Genomic DNA, 18,437 nt, shown 5'->3' with positions numbered 1-18,437 from the left:
AGCCAATCAGCAGCTACGTCCAGCGTTTCCCGCCTCGGGCTAGGAGTGGGCGGGTGCTGAGGAGCTGAGGGCCAGGGGAGGGGCCAGGGAGGGGCCGCTCTGGGGGCGGGCCTTAATTAGAGGTGGCCTGGCTAAAAGGGGCGGGATACAACAATGTGGTCTGAAAATTCAAAAGCAGATGTATTGCAAGGTAGCGTTTCCATTTCTGAGGCTAAAGGAGGTGGGGCCTGAGCTAACATTTTAAGTGGTAATTTTATTTTATAATGGTCATAGCTAATAAGATGAAGTTAATAATAATGATTATTATTATATTGAGTTAGACCATTTTAAAAAAATGAGTTAGACCACAAATCAGGCATCGTGTTCTAGATGTTACAACTTATACTTGGCTCCACAAACAACTGCATAAAGAGGGAAGAGTGGAAAGGCAGGTTTTAGCAAATATAGCTAACCCAGTAAATTTCTGATGTGATAACAATAAAAGCACACCATCTTTAACAAGGGAGGGATCCATCTCATTGTACTTGATGCCCATCAGACCACACCTGGAGTATTGCATTCTTTTACCACGCGGAGGCAAGTAGATGTATTGGAGAATGCTCAGAGGTGAGTCACCAGATGAGGACAGATGAAAGGAATCGAAGAAAGAAGACTCAGGAACATTGACAGCTGTCTTCATTTGAAAGAATGGATAGACTTGATATGGCCCCAAGAGATATTTGTAGGGCAAAGGACTGGAAGTTAAATGAAGATAGATTTAATTCAAAACAAGGAATAATCCTTTAAGAGTCTGAAGAGTTATTTTAGGAAATAATCTCCCCCACCCCCTCCACCCATGTTGGAATTGCTCACATGTAGACTGAATCACTACTTCATCCATTCAATACTCATTGCGTGAAGGCTTAATGCACAGCTGTAGGGCTTATCCTTTCCCACCAGGACTCTACCTATTCCTTGTAGTCCCTGTAGTCTTGTCCTGAAGCCGGCTCCAGCTGAGGGCAATCACCCAGTGTGGGATTCAAGGCTGCAGTCAATACTGGAAGCACAGCCTTGAGTGGACCTGCATCTTCGACCAGAGTGCTTAGATTACTGCAATCTGAGTAACTGAGACTCAGATTTATTACACACAAGGGAATGTGTCTTTCATTCTTAGACTTGAACTCTACTCATACTAAGCAGCCCAAACTACCTATCAGATGTCCAATCCTCAATCCCGAAGGCGAGGGAGCAGTGGAGGCAGCCCTACTAAGGGAGAGTCTTCAACCAGAGAACTTTGTGTCCCTGGCTACATCTATCAGGGAAGCAGTAGCATCTGTGTAGGCATATGATGAGTTAGACTGTCATCTATCAAGACTGTGGGATAGTGCAGAATGCTGGGTTAACCTATTAAGGCAAACAGTTTACCTTGGTGGCTTACTGGAGTGCATGGTGGGGATCAGGGTCTCAATGAATCTGGCAGCAGAAAAAGGTATGCAATCTCATTGGCCCCAGGGCTGTGTAAAACTCTGAAAGACACCATTCAGGATTCTCCCTGTTGTTAACAACTGTATCCAGGTCAAGGACAGGCACGGATGACCCAAAGAACCACTGCCCCCTGCTTTTGATGGAATGTCTCCAGAAAACCTTCGCACTAGATTAACGTCCAATTGACTGTCCTTTCAAAGCAGGTCTCTTTCCTGGTGGTGGTGGACTCTGTCACCAAGATGGCTTGTCCTCTTACCCTTACCTCAGTACTGTTCTCCCAATTCACGCTAGCTGCTGCAGTCCTGTTCAACAGTGAGATCTGCTTCTGCCTCCATGGACTGTCAAGCCACCTGGGCTCTAACAAAGCCCCCTGTTTGTATCCATTTTCCAAGGATGCTTTCCAAAATAGTTCATGTTCGTAGTTGCTGGCCATTGTTTACCATTCATCTAGAGATTGACAGCCAGACAGCCACATAGATCTACTCTTAAAGAGTCTGCTGACAACATGACCAATCTGTGTCCCTTGGACCAGTGTTTGTTCACATCAATTTTTTGCACTCTTTTTCATAGCAGCTACAGCACCTATCTTCTCACACCATCCAGCACCATCCACATCCTGACAGCTAACTATATTCCCCTCTTCCTCCAAATTCATACAAAAGACTGAGCCTAGGAGCTGACATAAACACTAGCTCCTTGGGAAACATCCTAGCACCTCTTCTCCTGCCCATGCCAGTGGCTGGATGACTTCTGTTAGGAATTTTCATTTTAAACTTTTTGTTATGATATAGTAGTAGATTCACATGCAGTTGTACTAAACGTACAAATGGATTTTTGAGATATATGACATCACCAATTCCATGGCATCCTACTCCAGTTGTCTTCCTCCATGTATAGCCATCCTACCATGTAGCTTTCCTTGCTATGTCAGGTTCACTGAGACCTTGAACCCCACTCTATATCCCAGTAATCCACCAAGGTAGGCTGGCCATGAAACCCCAAATATTCAGAGAGGAGACATTTCCTTCCCAGTGGTCCCAAGGACAGCATCTATACTTGGTACCTAAAAAGTGTATAGGTGCAGTTTTCTCAAAGTGTGGTGCTGTAACTGCTTGGGAAGCTTGTTTAAAATGTAGATTCCTAGGCCTTAAGGCAGACCTGTGGACTCAGGATTTCTGAGGGTGGCTCCCAGGAATCTGCATTTTTAACAGCTTCCATACACACTGACAGAACTGGAGGACTGGTTGTGAGACTCTGCTTCCCACCTCAAAGGCCTTCTTCAATGGGGAAAGGTCAGCTCTGGTTTGCCTGGAGAAAGGGGACCGAGGGCCAGAGTGTTTTTTGTGTGTGTGATTTTTTTAAATTGATTTATTATATTTTTGGCTGTGTTGGGTCTTCGTTGCTGCACGCGGGCTTTCTCTAGTTGTGGTGAGTGGGGGCTACTCTTTGTTGCGGTTCATGGGCTTCTCATTGCGGTGGCTTCTCTTGTTGTGGAGCACGGACTCTAGGCACGTGGACTTTAGTAGTTGTGGCACACGGGCTCAGTAGTTGTGGCTCACGGGCTCAGTAGTTGTGGTTCGCGGACTCTAGAGCGCAGGCTCAGTAGCTGTGGCGCACGGGCTTAGTTGCTCCACGGCATGTGGGATCTTCCCGGACCAGGGATTGAACCCGTGTCCCCTGAATTGGCAGGCAGATTCTTAACCACTGAACCACCAGGGAAGACCCTACTCATTATTATTATAATGAATTTACATTCACAGTTTTCCTTCATTATTACTCTGTTTAAACATATATTTAAAATTTCTGGTTGCCAATTATTCCTGTTGGATTGAAAAGACTGATGATTGTATATCTGCCAAATTTGGAAAGACTCAGAGGCATTATTTAAAATATATAACATTAAACCTTTTCCCATTTATTAAATCTAATTTGGGGACTCCTTATTAATATAATTATAATGCAGAGTTAATTTGATCCATGTAATTTGTGAATAAAAGGGAAGAATACATAGAGAGGAAATTTAAAATTGAATATATAAATTGGAATTCACGAAAAAAAGTAAAAGATGTGCATGTTTTTCCCATAAGAACTGTTGTGAACTTCTCCACACTTAAGTTTGGGTTTCCTGTCCTCTGGGCCTGCGCAGAGCAGAAAGCTTTCCTTATCTCCCCACCACTTCCTGCTCCAGGACTAACTTCTTCTCTGGATGACTAACATCAAGAACGTTCCCTCATTTTATAGAAGCCCCTGCCTTTCTCACTGGATTGTGATTTACCATCAGGACTTTGGAAAGACAAGTACCAATGAGCATGATATTTTGTTATATACTTTTTCCACATAGAAATATATCATGAACATATTTTCTCATGCCAAAGATTTTACATTTTTCATTGATTCAATAACATTCCAATCATCTGATTATGCCATGATTTATTTAACCAGTATGCTTTTTTTTTGCTTTTGTTTGTTTTCTGTAATAAGATAATAACGTGGTGAAGAATTTGGTCCACAAGAAACACTTACCCAAGCCCTCAAGTTTCTCTGGGCAAGGGGCAGTCACCATGTCTGTGACTCAGCAGATCTGGGGCCACACACATTAGTTCCTCCAAGGTTGGCTCCTGTGGCAGCCTGAGGTGGGCCTGCAAACTTCTGAAGATTAGTAGGTGGCTAATGACTAGTAAGATGTCAGGCTTCCCTCCAAGCAAGTGTTTCCCAGAAAAATCTCAGAGGTTTTCCTTGAACCCTTATTTGGAGGGGACGGGAGGGAAGCATTGCAGCACTTTATTTATTTATTTATTTATTTTTTTGCGGTACGCGGGCCTCTCACTGTTGCGGCCTCTCCCGTTGCGGAGCACAGGCTCCGGACGCGCAGGCTCAGCGGCCATGGCTCACGGGCCCAGCCGCTCCGCGGCATGTGGGATCTTCCCGGACCGGGGCACGAACCCGTTCCCCTGAATTGGAAGGTGGACTCTCAACCACTGCGCCACCAGGGAAGCCCGCAGCACTTTATTTTCATCTGAAAATGAATGCCCTCACAATTAAACCTTATCATTCTCTTAAATAATCTGGAGCAGATGGTGGATTAAGTGTTGCAAGACCACTTTTTTTTTTAAAATAGCAGTTCTGGAATGTTTTTGCTCTGTTTCACTCTTCAGAACATATAGGCACTGAGCATTCATTGTTCTTGGTTTTGCAGCCTTGGCTGAAACTCTAAGGCATAGGAAATATTCCATTTAACATTCTGTTACATATCCACTAAGTTGGACTTGTAAATTATATTCAGGTCCTCTATATTTTTGTGTTCTATTTATTTGTCAAGAACTGAAGGAGGCGTGTTAAAGTCTCTAACTACTACTATTTTTCTGTCTATATCTCCTTGTATTTCTGAGGGCTTCTTATAGATGCCATATTTTACAGTGCAAAATGATCCATACTATGTCTTTGTTCCATGTTATATTTTATATCAATACAAATAAATATTTGGTTTGGTTTAACGATTCTGCCTTCTTGTTTTGTGTGTCTGTTGTTAATTTTTCTTTTTTCTGTTCTCTCTTTTTTTCTGTATGGACTATGTGTTCCTTAATTTTTTCCCCTGGTACTTTGGAAGGCATACATTTTGTTTTAAAATAACACACACAACCCTATATTTTTCTAACTGCTAAAATAGAGAATAAAATAATATCTTTGTAAGTAAAAAATATCAGGGTACTCTACTTCCTCATATTTCTCCTTCTCCCTTACTCCTTCCACCTCACACAGTTCCCAAGTTTATGTTGGTATAACCTGGGATTTTAAGCCTTACTATTAAAAAATTACTATGTGTTAAGAATTATTTATGACATTTGTATTCTGTTTTGTAACTATTCTTACTACAGTTACATTTAATTCATTTTATGTTTAATGTCTTCAGTATTCATCACCAGCCTCTTTCATATTTGGCCTTCTTAAATTCTTTTTAAAAATTCTTTCTCTTTTGGCTTGAGTGAATCATGAGATAAATTTTTCTTTAAAGAAGGGTTTGCAGGAATTTTAAGTTTTGGCATAATTGAGAATGCCTTTCAATTGCCTTTACTCATGAATGCCATTTGGCTTGTTGTGGGGTTCCTGGCTTAAACTTTTCATCCTCAATATTTTACAGATGTTCTTTTCTGAAATTTAATATGTTATGGAGAAAAATGAAGCCAGCCTGATATTTTCTTCCTTTTTAGCTAACTTAATAAATATCCTGTTAATCAAAGTTGGCTCCGGAGGGACTAACTCCACATTGGGAGGGATGAGATGGCGACAGTTGAGAGCCAAGAGTTTTGCTTTCTTGTCCTCACCCTAGCTTCTCTTTTCCTTTAGAGCTATCACTAAATATATCACTATCATGGCCAACAGTGGTCTCTGAGAGAGAGGGGAGATTTCTCCTTCTTATCCCTCTAGACCAAGTGTACAAACCCTTCTCTCAAATCTCTGTATCCCAGTTGAGTCTAAGGTGTATCATTTAATAATAACACTATACCAAATGACAGTAATTAATCACATAGAAATAATATTTATGATAATGATAATAGCTAATACTTACCAAGTGCTTACTATGAGCCAGGTAAGGTTCTATGATCTTGACAAGTACTAAATCACTAACTCCCTAATTTAGTCCCTGACTTGCTTCTATATGGCACATGCCATTGTTCCTTTATCTGTTGGAAGCATACTGAGCACATCGGAACTCTTTGGATTCCAGGCTTAAGAGAATGAGGGTCAGGCAGAGAAAGGACTTCCCTCTTCTTCCTATTTAAGGCTCACCTTCCAAGTCCTCTTTTCTCAACCAAGATCTTTCCCTTTCCAGGATTATACATTGAAATATATATTTTCTTCACAGGAAGCCTCAACTCCTATTGACAAGGTGTGATCCTACTCTATGTTCACAACTGGGCAAGAATGTGAAAACTTAACTGCTCATTAGCAGTACACAAACCACAGCAGGAGTTGTTTCTTATATTTCTAAAATTGTAGAATTATCTCTTTATACCTTCAAATCACAATTTATCTAGTTTTTTTTTCTGGGTACATGGTGAATTCCTTCCAATTTGTGGTTTCAGGTCTTTTATCAGCTCCAGGAAGTTTCCTCCCATTATGCCTTTGATGATTTTGGTTCTCTTGTCCTGACTCTCCTTCAGGAGAACCAATACCTATGTATTGGATTTCTATTGCCTTCTCTCCATATCGTTTATCTCTTCTCCGATAACTTTCATCTCTTTGTTCTTCCCCTTGGCACTCTGGGAGAATTTCTGATGTTGACACTTTACAAAACTGATTTGGCTTTATGTGCTGTTACTTCTGCTCTTTATTCTTCTTAAATTCTGCCATGACATTGTTTGCTAACTCTGCCAGCTCCTTTTCCAATTCAGTTTGTTATCTTATTATTTTGTGTTTCATCTCTTGTTTTATAGAGCCCAGGTTTTCTTAACATCTTTTTGAGAGCATAAAATAGATTTCAAGATTATTTTTGTTTTCTTAAGTAAATATCTTTTGAAATTATTCTATTCTTTTACTCTTGGTGACCGCTGTTTTCTTCTCATGTCTCCTATACCTTTCATAGATTCTAGGTTGTTAGCTGTCTCTTTGTTGTTGTTTTCCTTGTCTGTAAAGATGAGAGTCTCATCTGTCCCGGTCTATGTATAGGACCTAACTAGACACAGTAATTAGGTCAACAGGATTTTTTACAAGTCAAGAAATGTCTTTGACTACTGGATAAGTATATAAAAAATATTTAAAGGGAGGACAAATAGTCTGTAATTCATGAAAGATAGAGTTGGCCTGGAAATTATTGCTTCATTCTGATACAATCATGAAAAAAGAAGTTGGAGAAAGTTGAGGTTCTGGTCTGAGAGACATTAGAGATGTCCCTATTTGTTGTAATGTCATAAGAATGTCCCTTGTCATAATGTCTGCCTTAAAGATGTAATTGGGGGCTTTTTGGTTGTTGTTGTTACATTATATTCTGCTGGTTTAGCTCACTTGTGTTTATTTGATCTCATCCATTTTCTGCTGGTTTTATTAGCCTAACTCAATTCCAGAGGTGCCTTGTTCTTTCTTCCATCTACAGATCTAGCCAGTGTGGAGATGACAACTGTAGCAAATGAGAAAGATAGAAAAATGCATTTGGAAAACTTAGATGAATTAGAAAAGCTGAACAGTTTTCAGGAAAGCTGAATGTTAGAGAAGAACAGAAGCTGGAGGGGGAAGAAAAAGAACTCAAAACTCTGTCCTGGCCAAAAACATTATCCTTGGCTGAGGATTTCCCTGATGGTGGCAATTGTACTGTGGTCTGGGATTTGCATTATAGTTATCATTTATGGTTCTGATCCTGCCTATTTCCAAGAAGCATTTGGAGACGATTACAATACATATCATATGTACAAGGAAATCATTAAAATGGAGAAAAAGGAGTGAAAATTGGCATCTTTATCTCAAATCTTGCTCCTCTCTAGTTTATTCTCTGTACAGTAATTGGAGCAGTCTGAGGGAAAGTGACTAATAAAATGCAGTGAAACTGATGGTATGTGACTTCCAAGCTTAGGTCATAAAAGGCATTGAAGCATTTGCCTTGATCTCCTGATTCAGTCGCTCTGGGGGAAACCAGACACCAGGTCATGAGGACACTCAAGCAGACCCATGGAGAGGCCCAAGTAGAGAGATACCAACTTGCCAGCACCAACCTTCTGGTCAAGTAACCACGTGAGTGTGTGGATCCTACCACCTCAGTCAAGCCTCGGACGACTGCAGGCCCTGTCAAAATCTGACTGCAACCTCATGAGAGACCCCAAGCTGCTCCAGAATTCCTAACCCTCAGAAACTACGAGAGATAATACACGCTTACTGTTGTTTCAAGCCATTAAGTTTTGGAGTGATATGTTACCAAGCAATAGATAACTAATACACAAATCATCACAGGCGACATTTGTACTAAATATTTGCATGGTATAGCCTGAGGCTCTATCCTTGTAACCTTTGATTTTCATTTCTTCACCACTCACTGTTCAACTGTTAAGCCAAAGCCACATAGTTTAGGTTTTTGTTATAGCCACACCTAACCTCAATTTCTGTAAACAGATGAGATAATGCTAGATCCTGTAACAGATAAATCTTGAGAGCTCAGAAGATTAATACAATAAAAGTTTATTTTATGTTTCATGTAAAGTCCAAAAGTGCAATTAGTGGGAATTGGTAGGGGTATCGGTGGGAGGGGGGGCTGGTCCTCTAGTCTACAGTCATTCAAAGGCTCTGACTGCCATCGTCAACATATGGCTTCCAAGGCTTCTCTGGGAGATGACATCCAGCAACTCATGTGAAAATTTCCCTGCCTTCCTTTATTTATGATAAAGCAAGCCTGCCTGCCTTCAGCCTGGAACTCTTGGGACCTTCACGGAACCTCTTCCTCAGATATATTGCTATGTAGTGTCAGCCTGCTCTGGTGCTGGGGAGTGCTTAGCCAATTATCTCCTTCCTGCCCTGGGAGATGTCTGAGTAGTGTTCATTCATTCACCAAACATTGCTATGTTCTAGGCACCGTGCTAAGTACCGAATATTCAGAGATATATAGTATGAAATCTCTTTTTGAAATCACTTTTTTTTTTGCGGTACGCGGGCCTCTCACTGTTGCGGCCTCTCCCGTTGCGGAGCACAGGCTCCGGACGCGCAGGCTCAGCGGCCATGGCTCACGGGCCCAGGCGCTCCGCGGCATGTGGGATCCTCCCGAACCGGGGCATGAACCCGTGCCCCCTGCATCGGAAGGTGGACTCTCAACCACTGCACCACCAGGGAAGCCCTGAAATCTCTTTTGTTAAGTGCTATGATAGAAGGGTACACAAATACTGAGAGATCACAAAGGAGGGAGCAACTCACTTTGTATAAGGAAGTTTGTGAAATTTCATAAAGAAGACAACTGAGCTGAATCTTGAAGGATGAGAAAGAGCTGATTACAGAAAAAAGGCAGGACAGGGCAGAGTCCTGAAATACCATGGAATTTCTTCATCACTAAGTGCCAGGCTTGTCCATATTTGGGGACCAGCCAATGTTTTTGTAAGGCTGGCACACATGCGTATGTGAATGGCTGTGGGAGACGAGGCTAGAAAGGTGGTGTACCTACCAGTCAGAGGCTTGTAATTAATAGAGACAATTTTGGCAATATTAAATTAAAAAAAAAAAAAAAAGGAACTCTGGGCTGGCTTAGAGAACTGAAGGAAGGCCGATGAACCATGATCTGAAAAAAGAAGAACTAAGCATCTCCCAGAAATCTAGGTAAGCAGGAACTAATTGTGAGTCTCTTTAAGGGCTTCTGTCAAGACAAATGAATCTCAACCAAGTTTCGGTCCCTCGGTTACTCCACTCAAGATTCACATTCCAGGGAGTGAGTGTATGGTTGGCCCATTTGAGTTAAAAATAAAAAACAAAAAATAAAAACAAACAACAAGACCTGACTCTTGACCACGGGAAGTCAGGGTAAACATTACTAAGAGTCCCACCAAGACTATATCCAAATGAGGAAGAGTATTTCCCAATAGAAGATGTTATTATAGAGGAAGGGAGAATAGATTCTGGGCAATTAAAAATAGACATCCTCTCTAGGTGGGTTTCAATCAGTTATAAAGGCTTTGTATAAGGAATTTAGAATTTCGGGGTAAGCAGTTGAGTCACTGAAGGATTTTAAGCAGAGAAGTGACATGATAAATCTCAGGCAGAATCTAATCTCAGGCTAATTTTATTTTATCTATTTTTATCCGTAATGAATAACTTTAACTCTTTCTACAGTTCTCAGTGACATGGAAGAGAACAAATCCTATTATTTTGTCCCTTCCCAAAGCACCAAAGAAGTATACTTCGATTTTTCCTGAGATTTGTGTAGAGAAAGAGAGGGGACAAACTGACCAAACCTCAATTGATAAGGAGAGTTTCATGTTCTTTCTAAATCAGATTCTCCTCCATTCCACCCAGCTGTGTGCTGGAGCTGGCTTGTACTGGCTCGTAAGAGCCATTTGCTAAATTTCTTGGAATTTTGTGAGGCAGTTTTAAGTGTACAGTCATTATTAACAATTAAACTACGTAAACTTAAAAGCGAAACAAAGGTAATGCACAGAGTTCAATCACTTCTTAATTATTTTACTATTATCTATGCTCTTGAGGTTATTTATATCTATTGTATGGTGGAAATATTTATAATTTTATGCTACTGTACATCTCTTCTCATCTCTGTGTCTAGTGACATTATGTTGGTGGGTTGAAATTGGTGATGGTGGGAGAATTTATAGCAAGGAAATTGGCAAACACTACAAACCAGGGCCTCTTTACCCTGGAAAGATCTGGTTGTTACACATTTACCAGCATATCACTGCCCCTCCCGGTCCCCCAGTGCTCTTGTCCCTCAACCCCTTAATTTCAAAGGAAGAACACCAGAAACTGCTCTTCACAGGGTAGCATGGCTGACAGGTCAAAAGAAAAAACAAAGATGGTGAAAAGTCAAGTTAGTTTTATTGTTTTGTAACAGTCTAACATGTAACTATTAGCTCTGACATAAAGATGTGGAAGGTTGGAGAATTCAGGACACAATCCCAATAATGCCTTTGCCAGAGATTTTCCCCAAGAAGTTTGTTGTGAACATATTTCTTAGCTGAGTCTTTACTAATCCTGTTTCATAGATGGAAAATTTGCAGAAAAAGGCAGTGACGCCATCTACTTTTCCTTCCAGGAGACTTTATGAATTCTTCCATAATATACTTTGTCTGCCTGGGAGAACTTCCAGAATGCGTGGGGCTGGAGGCTACAGTATATCCCGTTGCTACCTCGTTGGCTGCAGTGGAGTACCACTCTCTCCTGGCTTTGGGAGCAGCAATGTCTAGGGCAGTGGAGATGACTTGTCTTTCATAAAAATCTTTCCTCTTATTTAACTGCTGAACCTAGAATTTTATTTCCTTTCTCTCCTTTCTCCCCAAATTACATATTTAGTTGTAATATGATAATTACAAGAAGGAAAACTCTCCGTGCCTATTTCACTATCACTTTTAGGTACACACCTACTTTGCTTTACAGATTGTATTTATGTTTTTGTTTTTTTTTTGTGGTACGCAGGCCTCTCACTGTTGTGGCCTCCCCCGTTGCGGAGCACAGGCTCCGGACACGCGGGCCCAGCCGCTCCGCGGCATGTGGGACCTTCCCAGACTGGAGCATGAACCCGTGTCCCCTGCATCGGCAGGCGTACTCTCAACCACTGCACCACCAGGGAAGCCCCTGTATTTATGTTTAAGAGTAGTTTCCAACCAACCAGGCAAACGTTTTTCATCTACACTTTGCTACCTTGGGTTGTGTGATCATTTGCACACAATATGCATAGAGGGGTAACTCAGGGTTAGAGGAAGGAGACAGGAGGAGGTGTGGGGGGATGGGGGGTGCTGTGTAGTTAGTATGCTCATTCTTACCTGGGCATGCCCCAGTGACCCTCCTCAGAAACTCAGGAAGAGCAGCTGTTTACACCCGTCTCGCCCCAGGCCTTCCCCATGTCTTGGACTAAAGAGCTGCTGTATGTAGCCCTTTCAGCTTCCGTGAACTCCCTTCTGCCCTGAATCAGAGACTGTCTCAGGGACTGGTGCATCTCTATACACGAGCCCTAGTAAGCTGAGTCCCTGCAGCACCACTTTCAGCAATGAATTTCTTGCATGATTAAGGATGTTCTTTTTTTGCACTATAATTCTCAGGAATTTAAAACGACAGAAGAATTGACCTCCCCCCACCACTCCCATTTTCTTCCTTCACTTTACTCACTGGCTCACTTTTAATCAGTCTCTTAGTTAACAATCCGTGCAGTTTATGAAAGTGGTGGCTGTTATTGCTTCAGTATACATTTTACAAAAAGGACTTAACAACAGATTTGGATAACACCTTCTTCCCTTTCCTTTTATTTCCAAATGAGTGAGTTAAAAAAAAAATCACTTATTTCTTCTAGCATGCTCCTAGTGTTTCTTTTTTCTTTCTTTCTTTTTTTTTTTTTTGGCAGTACGCGGGCCTCTCACTGTTGCGGCCTCTCCCGTTGTGGAGCACAGGCTCAGCGGCCATGGCTCACGGGCCCAGCCGCTCCGCGGCATGCGGGATCTTCCCGGACCGGGGCACGAACCCATGTCTCCTGCATCGGCAGGCGGACTCTCAACCACTGCGCCACCAGGGAAGCCCCTCCTAGTGTCTCTTGCATATCAATTCACTTGATCTATCTTGTGGAGGAGGGGCAGAAATTATTACCCACAATTAACCTAAGAAGAATTGTCATATCAAGCAGGTAAATGACATCTTGGGGTTCCCAGAGTCAGAGAGGTGCAGTCCACACTTCTGATTTGAACGTCAGTGTTCTTTGTGGGAAAATCTGATCCCCAGGTTGCACTGATCTTCAGGAATATTTGTCCAATTCTGTGTTGCATGCTTCCTCTGGGTGCCAAGTAACAAAGTCATGATGAAAAGCAGATAGGCCTTTCTATGAAGCCCCAAATATGAGGCCTAGGGAATTACAGAGCCAAGTTTGAAACTTTCTAACTGAACTTGAGTAACTCTATCCCTCCTGGTCATAGATCTCCCCTGATGGAGGTGTTATAACTGCTATTAGGCAATTAGCCGTCTTATTCTGGAGAGAGCTGTGCTTTTGATGTCATGCTGTCCAGTGCTTTTTTTTTAATTGGCAGATCCACATACTGTAAAGGTTTAATCTAACAGGGGAAGGACCAGGATTAGGATTTAAAGCTTGGCCTTCATGGAGCCCAGGGGCGATTACCATCTTGAGTCAGTCATAATTATTTGCCTCAGAAGAGATACTGAGGGATCCAGCTGTACCGGGTAAGGTCCTCCACAGACACACCACTGCCTGTGAATGGAGCCTGGCAGCAGCTGTGTGGCAGCTTAAGCTGAGGCATGAGGTGACATTTTCCATGGCTAGAAAGTAAATTGCCCATCTGTCCCCAGCCATTTTTCAAGGTCAAATAGGTTCCTACCAAACATATGGTGTCAAGATTCTGTTTTGAGCCTTCTCTGAGAAAACGGATCTCCTGAGTGTCTATTCCACATTGAAAAACTCTCACCAGATAACTGCAAGGCAAGTTGGGAGAGTCAGAAGCTTCCCACCTGTCCTTCTTCCCAGTCTCCCTGCTGCTGGAGGAATCTCTCAGACACCACTCAACAGGCTCTAGACTTGGCAGCTAACTTATTACTAATCCTTCTGATACCCCTGGAGGTACGTTGGTGGTAAATGCCACCTCTAGTTTGTGGACAGAAAACTGAGGTACAGAGAGGTTAAGAGATGACACAGCTACCAAATGGCAGAAATAGAAAAAAAAAGTCCTGGTCCTTTGATGCCTGTATCTGTTTCTTCCAAAATAAGCTTCCTCGTTTGTTGGGAAGACTGAGAGGGAAAATGGCAACTTCCCCGCTGGTGGGGTAGGTACAGACACTGAAGCAGGCTGCTGCTTCATTCAAGGAAACACACTCACACACTTAGGTCCCAGCAAGACAAGGAGACAAGCAGCCTTCACCTACACCTCTACAGCTGGTTCCAAAGAGCACCAGCAGTTTTCACTTGGAATAAGACATAGTTTTTTCTTTTCTCTTTTGGATTAAGTCCTAGTTGATATAGACACTTTATTCTGGTAATGATCAAGCTATTTTCAGGCTCTGAGTTTACATCTTCTCAAAATGGGTCTTCAGTAGCAAAACTGTAGGAGCAATAGTGCAGCCATTAGGGAGAGTGCAATGATGTCTGGTTCTCAGGCCTGGGATTTTGTTACTTCTGTCATTATACTGAAGAAAGTCTGTCTGGAATAGTGTTGATTGCCAGGGGAAGGAAGAGTCAAGTAGTAGCCAGAAAGTCACCTGTCTACAAGACAAATATACCTCTCTATTCAACTGTCCATTGCCTGATACATTCCTTCACTGAAAGTTTGTCACTTTGGATTAACCTAGGTAAAATACATTTTAGGCTTTCCCTTTTAAAATGTAAAATTTCCCTGGATTAATTACAAAAAAAAAACACACCTTAGAATGAATTTCATTTTTAGACCATTTTGCTTTAGAATGGAGCACCAAGGAATGGGAATACTGTCACAGGGGAGGAATAGTTTTGGAGGAGGCTTTGCTCTAGAAAAGCATATCTAAAATGAATATCTTAAAAGGAAGGTGGTAAACAGAGGGCAGCACAAGGGATTTGCATTCTTTGGGATGGTGCTGGTTGGGGGTAAGATAGAATGAAGGCAGTTTTTTCTGTGTACCCTGGTGGTCTCCTGCCCAGATCCCAATTGTATTTTCTATCCCTCCTATCTTAGCCTTGGCACTGCAGCCCATGAAGCATAGCTTTGTTTTAGATGGACCAGCCTGGATATCAATTTCTCCCTCTGCTCTGGGAACTGATTGGCTCTAGGTAAAATTGCTCCCTGTGTGAAATATGTACTTATACCTGAGGATTTTCCCTGACTGGACTCTATGTTTGAAGAGAGTTGGTTGGGGGGATAAAGGGTAGGAGACCTTCAAGATCCCTGTTGTTCCCTTGTTAAGCCTTTATGTCCCTTCCGGGGATAAAGTCTGGCCTGGGGCTAGACTTTGAGACCCTTGCAGTTTGTGTTCCCAATTTGTAAGAGGCTCTCTCTAGTGCCGCTCTGATGGCCCTTTTTGCACATGTCTTTTGCCTGAGAAAGGCCTGAGGGTTAATCTCCTCAAGACAGGCCAGTAGGCAGGTATCCTCTGGCTCAGAGCTGGGCTTGCTCCCAGCCCCTGATGAAAGGAGGTGTAGATTTCAGGCTGAGCACTGATGTTGGAAGAGGACAGGAAAGAAAAGGACCTCCTTTGCTTCAGGGAAGAAAACTGCGACCAGGGTTCAAAGCCTTTTCCGTTCTGGGAGAGGCTATGGGGTTTGTTCTCCTTTTCTGAGAGCGCCCAGTGCAGAATTCCCACCAATACAAGGGATGTAATTATATCAGAACCCAGGGGCTACAGTGACCCAAAAGAAAGGCCAGTGAGAACTCTGGACATCTCCTAGACTGATGATTTAAACCAAACACTCCAAAATGGTGAAATGAGGTTTGGAAGCCACAGGAACAAGTTGAGACCCTAAATAATATGACCAATTCCATAGGAAAGCTGGGCTCACGAGTATAAGCTGAACTTGCAGATTGGTGCCCCACAGGTTAAATTTGGCTTGCACGCATTTTCTTTGGCCCACATGGCATATTTAAAATTTAGTTGGCAACATTAAAAATGTGGGAGGGCTTCCCTGGTGGCGCAGTGGTTGAGAGTCCGCCTGCCGATGCAGGGGACACGGGTTCGTGCCCCGGTCCGGGAAGATCTCACATGCCGCGGAGCGGCTGGGCCCGTGAGCCATGGCCACTGAGCCCGCGCGTCCGGAGCCTGTGCTCCGCAATGGGAGAGGCCGCAACAGTGAGAGGCCCGCGTACCGCAAAAAAAAAAGTGGGAAACTTCACTTAAACGTTTGGATTTCTGGCTTCTCTTGAAAAATCAGATGGCCAGGTAACACTGTCTGGTAATCGCTGCCTGGAAATGAGCAGCAGTTGCCCTCTGCTTCCCAAATTCCACAGCCGTAGCTCTCCCATGGCATTAGAACAGGCGCACTTCACCAGAGCGCTTAAGTTTGGGATCCCTGATATATGTCACACGGTGTCTGCTAGGGAAGTGCTGGGGTGAAAAAGTTCAGCGGAGTTTGTGAGCTTGAGACAAGACTGGTGAAAAGCTATGAGACAATCACAATTCTGATTGGAAGGATTTCTATGGGGACATGGGGATGAAAGCAGAATTCCCTGTGGCATAGAGGGGCAGGGCAGTCATGAGACTGGGAACTTTGACGGGACAATGGGTTCATCTGGATAGCCTTTATATACGGGAAAGGCAGTTTCCTAGTTGTACGGCATGCACGGTTCTACCGCAGTGCCTGTCCAACCAGGGTGGGTGTGAGGGGAGGGACAGAAGACTCAAAGCATGTTGGCAACTTTAGGTTTCATCTTGCCATAGGTTAGCTCGGGTGTTTTCTTTTCTTTTTTCCTTTGGCACTGCTTCATACCGTTAGATCGTCTGACCTGGCCCGGCTGCTGGCTTTGCTCAGCCTGCTCAGGGGTCTGGTGTCATCCCCAGGCAGCTCCGGACACAGTGAAGGCGCCTTCTCAGGCGGCAGCCCCTGCTTTGATACCTTCTCAGGCGTCAGCTCTTGTTTCTCAACCTCCTTCCCCACTTCGGGGGTCTCCATTTTCTCCCCCTCCAGCACGGCCAGGGTCTCCTGGCCTTCCGTGCTCACTCTCTCTGCCTCCTGCCTGTTCTCTCCCACCTCTGGTTCTGCTTCCACCTCCGGTTCTGCTCCCGCCTCCGCAGGCTGCCCCTCCCCCTCCCCCTCCCCCTCCCCCTCCCCCTCCCCCTCCTGGGCTCCCACCTGAGCGTAGGAAGGCAGTGTCTCTTGGTAGGCCCTGGACAAGTCCCCTAGGGGCCCGGTGCCCATCTTCTCCTCGAATTGACTGAAAGGCTTGGCAGAAAGTGGGCTGGCCTCCACCATCCCAACCTCAGTAAAAGGGAAATAATGGGACACGATTTTCTCTTCTTCGAGGAGCTGGTAGCCCTTGGCCTTCTGGATGGAGGAGACAGCAATGGAGTGGAGGGACTTCTCAGGAATCTCCCCCAGTGGCTGCTCCACTGGCTTCTTGAAGGCCGATCGGATTCTCTTCAGGCCCAGGTAACTCACCTCCAGAATATTGAGGAGGAGGGACACAGAGGCCATGGCCAGCATGAACAGGATGAAGATGGTTTTCTCGGTGGGCCGTGACACAAAGCAGTCCACCACGTTGGGGCAGGGCCACCTGCTGCAGCGATAGAGAGGCAGGATCCGGAAACCGTACAGGAAGTAGTGGCCCACGATGAAGCCCACTTCAAAGAGGGTCTTGAAGATGATGTGGCAGACGTAGGTCCTCAGCACGGTCCCCTCCAGCCGGAACTTGGTGCCTTTGCTGCTGCTGCTGCCCTTCTTGATGCTGCCCTGGTCCGCTGGGACGGGAGACCTCTCGCCGCCACCGTTGCCCGGCGACTGCTGGCACAGCTCCTCGGCCGCGCGCTCCTTGCGCTTCTCCTCCATGCGGATGTGGTGCACCGCGTGCCCCACGTACACCAGCGACGGCGTGGAGACGAAGATGATCTGCAGGACCCAGAGGCGGATGTGGGAGATGGGGAAGGCCTCGTCGTAGCAGACATTCTCGCAGCCTGGCTGCTGGGTGTTGCACACAAAGTCGGACTGCTCATCCCCCCACACAAGCTCCGCGGCCGTGCCAAGGATGAGGATCCGGAAGATGAAAAGCACCGTGAGCCACACGCGGCCGATGACCGTGGAGTGCTCATTCACCTCCTCCAGGATGTTCCCCAGGAAACTCCAGTCGCCCATGTCTCACCCACCTGGAGGAAGGAGAAGGCAAAGCTGAGCCGCTACAATGCAATCTCGAATCAGCCTCTCTTTGCTAACTCTGGTACCTCTCCTTCCTGAGTGACTGGCAAGGTCAACAGCGTAAACAGCGTGTACTGAGTGCTTCCTCTGTGCAGACTAGTATTAGGGAACGAAAGAAGCATAAAAGAATCTGCTTCCGCTGGTTTCCTCATCTGTAAAATGGGTTCACTTCACAAGCTGCCTGAAAGGATAAATGAGGCAGTATCTGTATAAGCCTTGAACTCCACCCCAAAATAAGGGTTCATTGTTGGTCATAAATAGAAACCCATGGTTACATGGATTTAAATCAGAACCGTAAGCTGAACTGAGGTTCCTGAGTCATAATGCTGAAGAAATATTCTAATCCATTTGTGTCTGGGCCCCCAACGAAATTTTGCTATGTATGAAATTGCCTGTAGTCACCTTACTTTTGACTGCGTTAGGATATATAATGATTGGATGTTGGAAGTGGAAGGAAACATTTTTTTGAATATCT

The 18,437-nt window shown here is 44.2% G+C and overlaps 1 protein-coding gene across 1 annotated transcript; it reads right to left on the bottom strand.

Annotated features, from left to right (window-relative positions):
* Positions 1 to 16,537: 16,537 nt before the first annotated feature.
* Positions 16,538 to 17,902, bottom strand: GJA8 (gap junction protein alpha 8). The gene has a single exon (XM_065890563.1). The coding sequence runs from the start codon at positions 17,900 to 17,902 to the stop codon at positions 16,538 to 16,540; it is 1,365 nt and encodes a 454-aa protein (XP_065746635.1).
* Between the last annotated feature and the right edge of the window lie 535 nt (positions 17,903 to 18,437).

This window comes from Phocoena phocoena, chromosome 1 (genome assembly GCF_963924675.1).
Source record: "Phocoena phocoena chromosome 1, mPhoPho1.1, whole genome shotgun sequence".
NCBI lineage: Eukaryota > Metazoa > Chordata > Mammalia > Artiodactyla > Phocoenidae > Phocoena > Phocoena phocoena.
The sequence above is the reverse complement of the archived record's forward strand: the minus strand, read 5'-3'. Positions and strand labels throughout refer to the sequence as shown.

Coding starts and splice junctions, on each gene's coding strand:
- GJA8 (XM_065890563.1), bottom strand. CDS start 17,902: ATGGGCGACTGGAGTTTCCTGGGGAACATCCTGGAGGAGGTGAATGAG.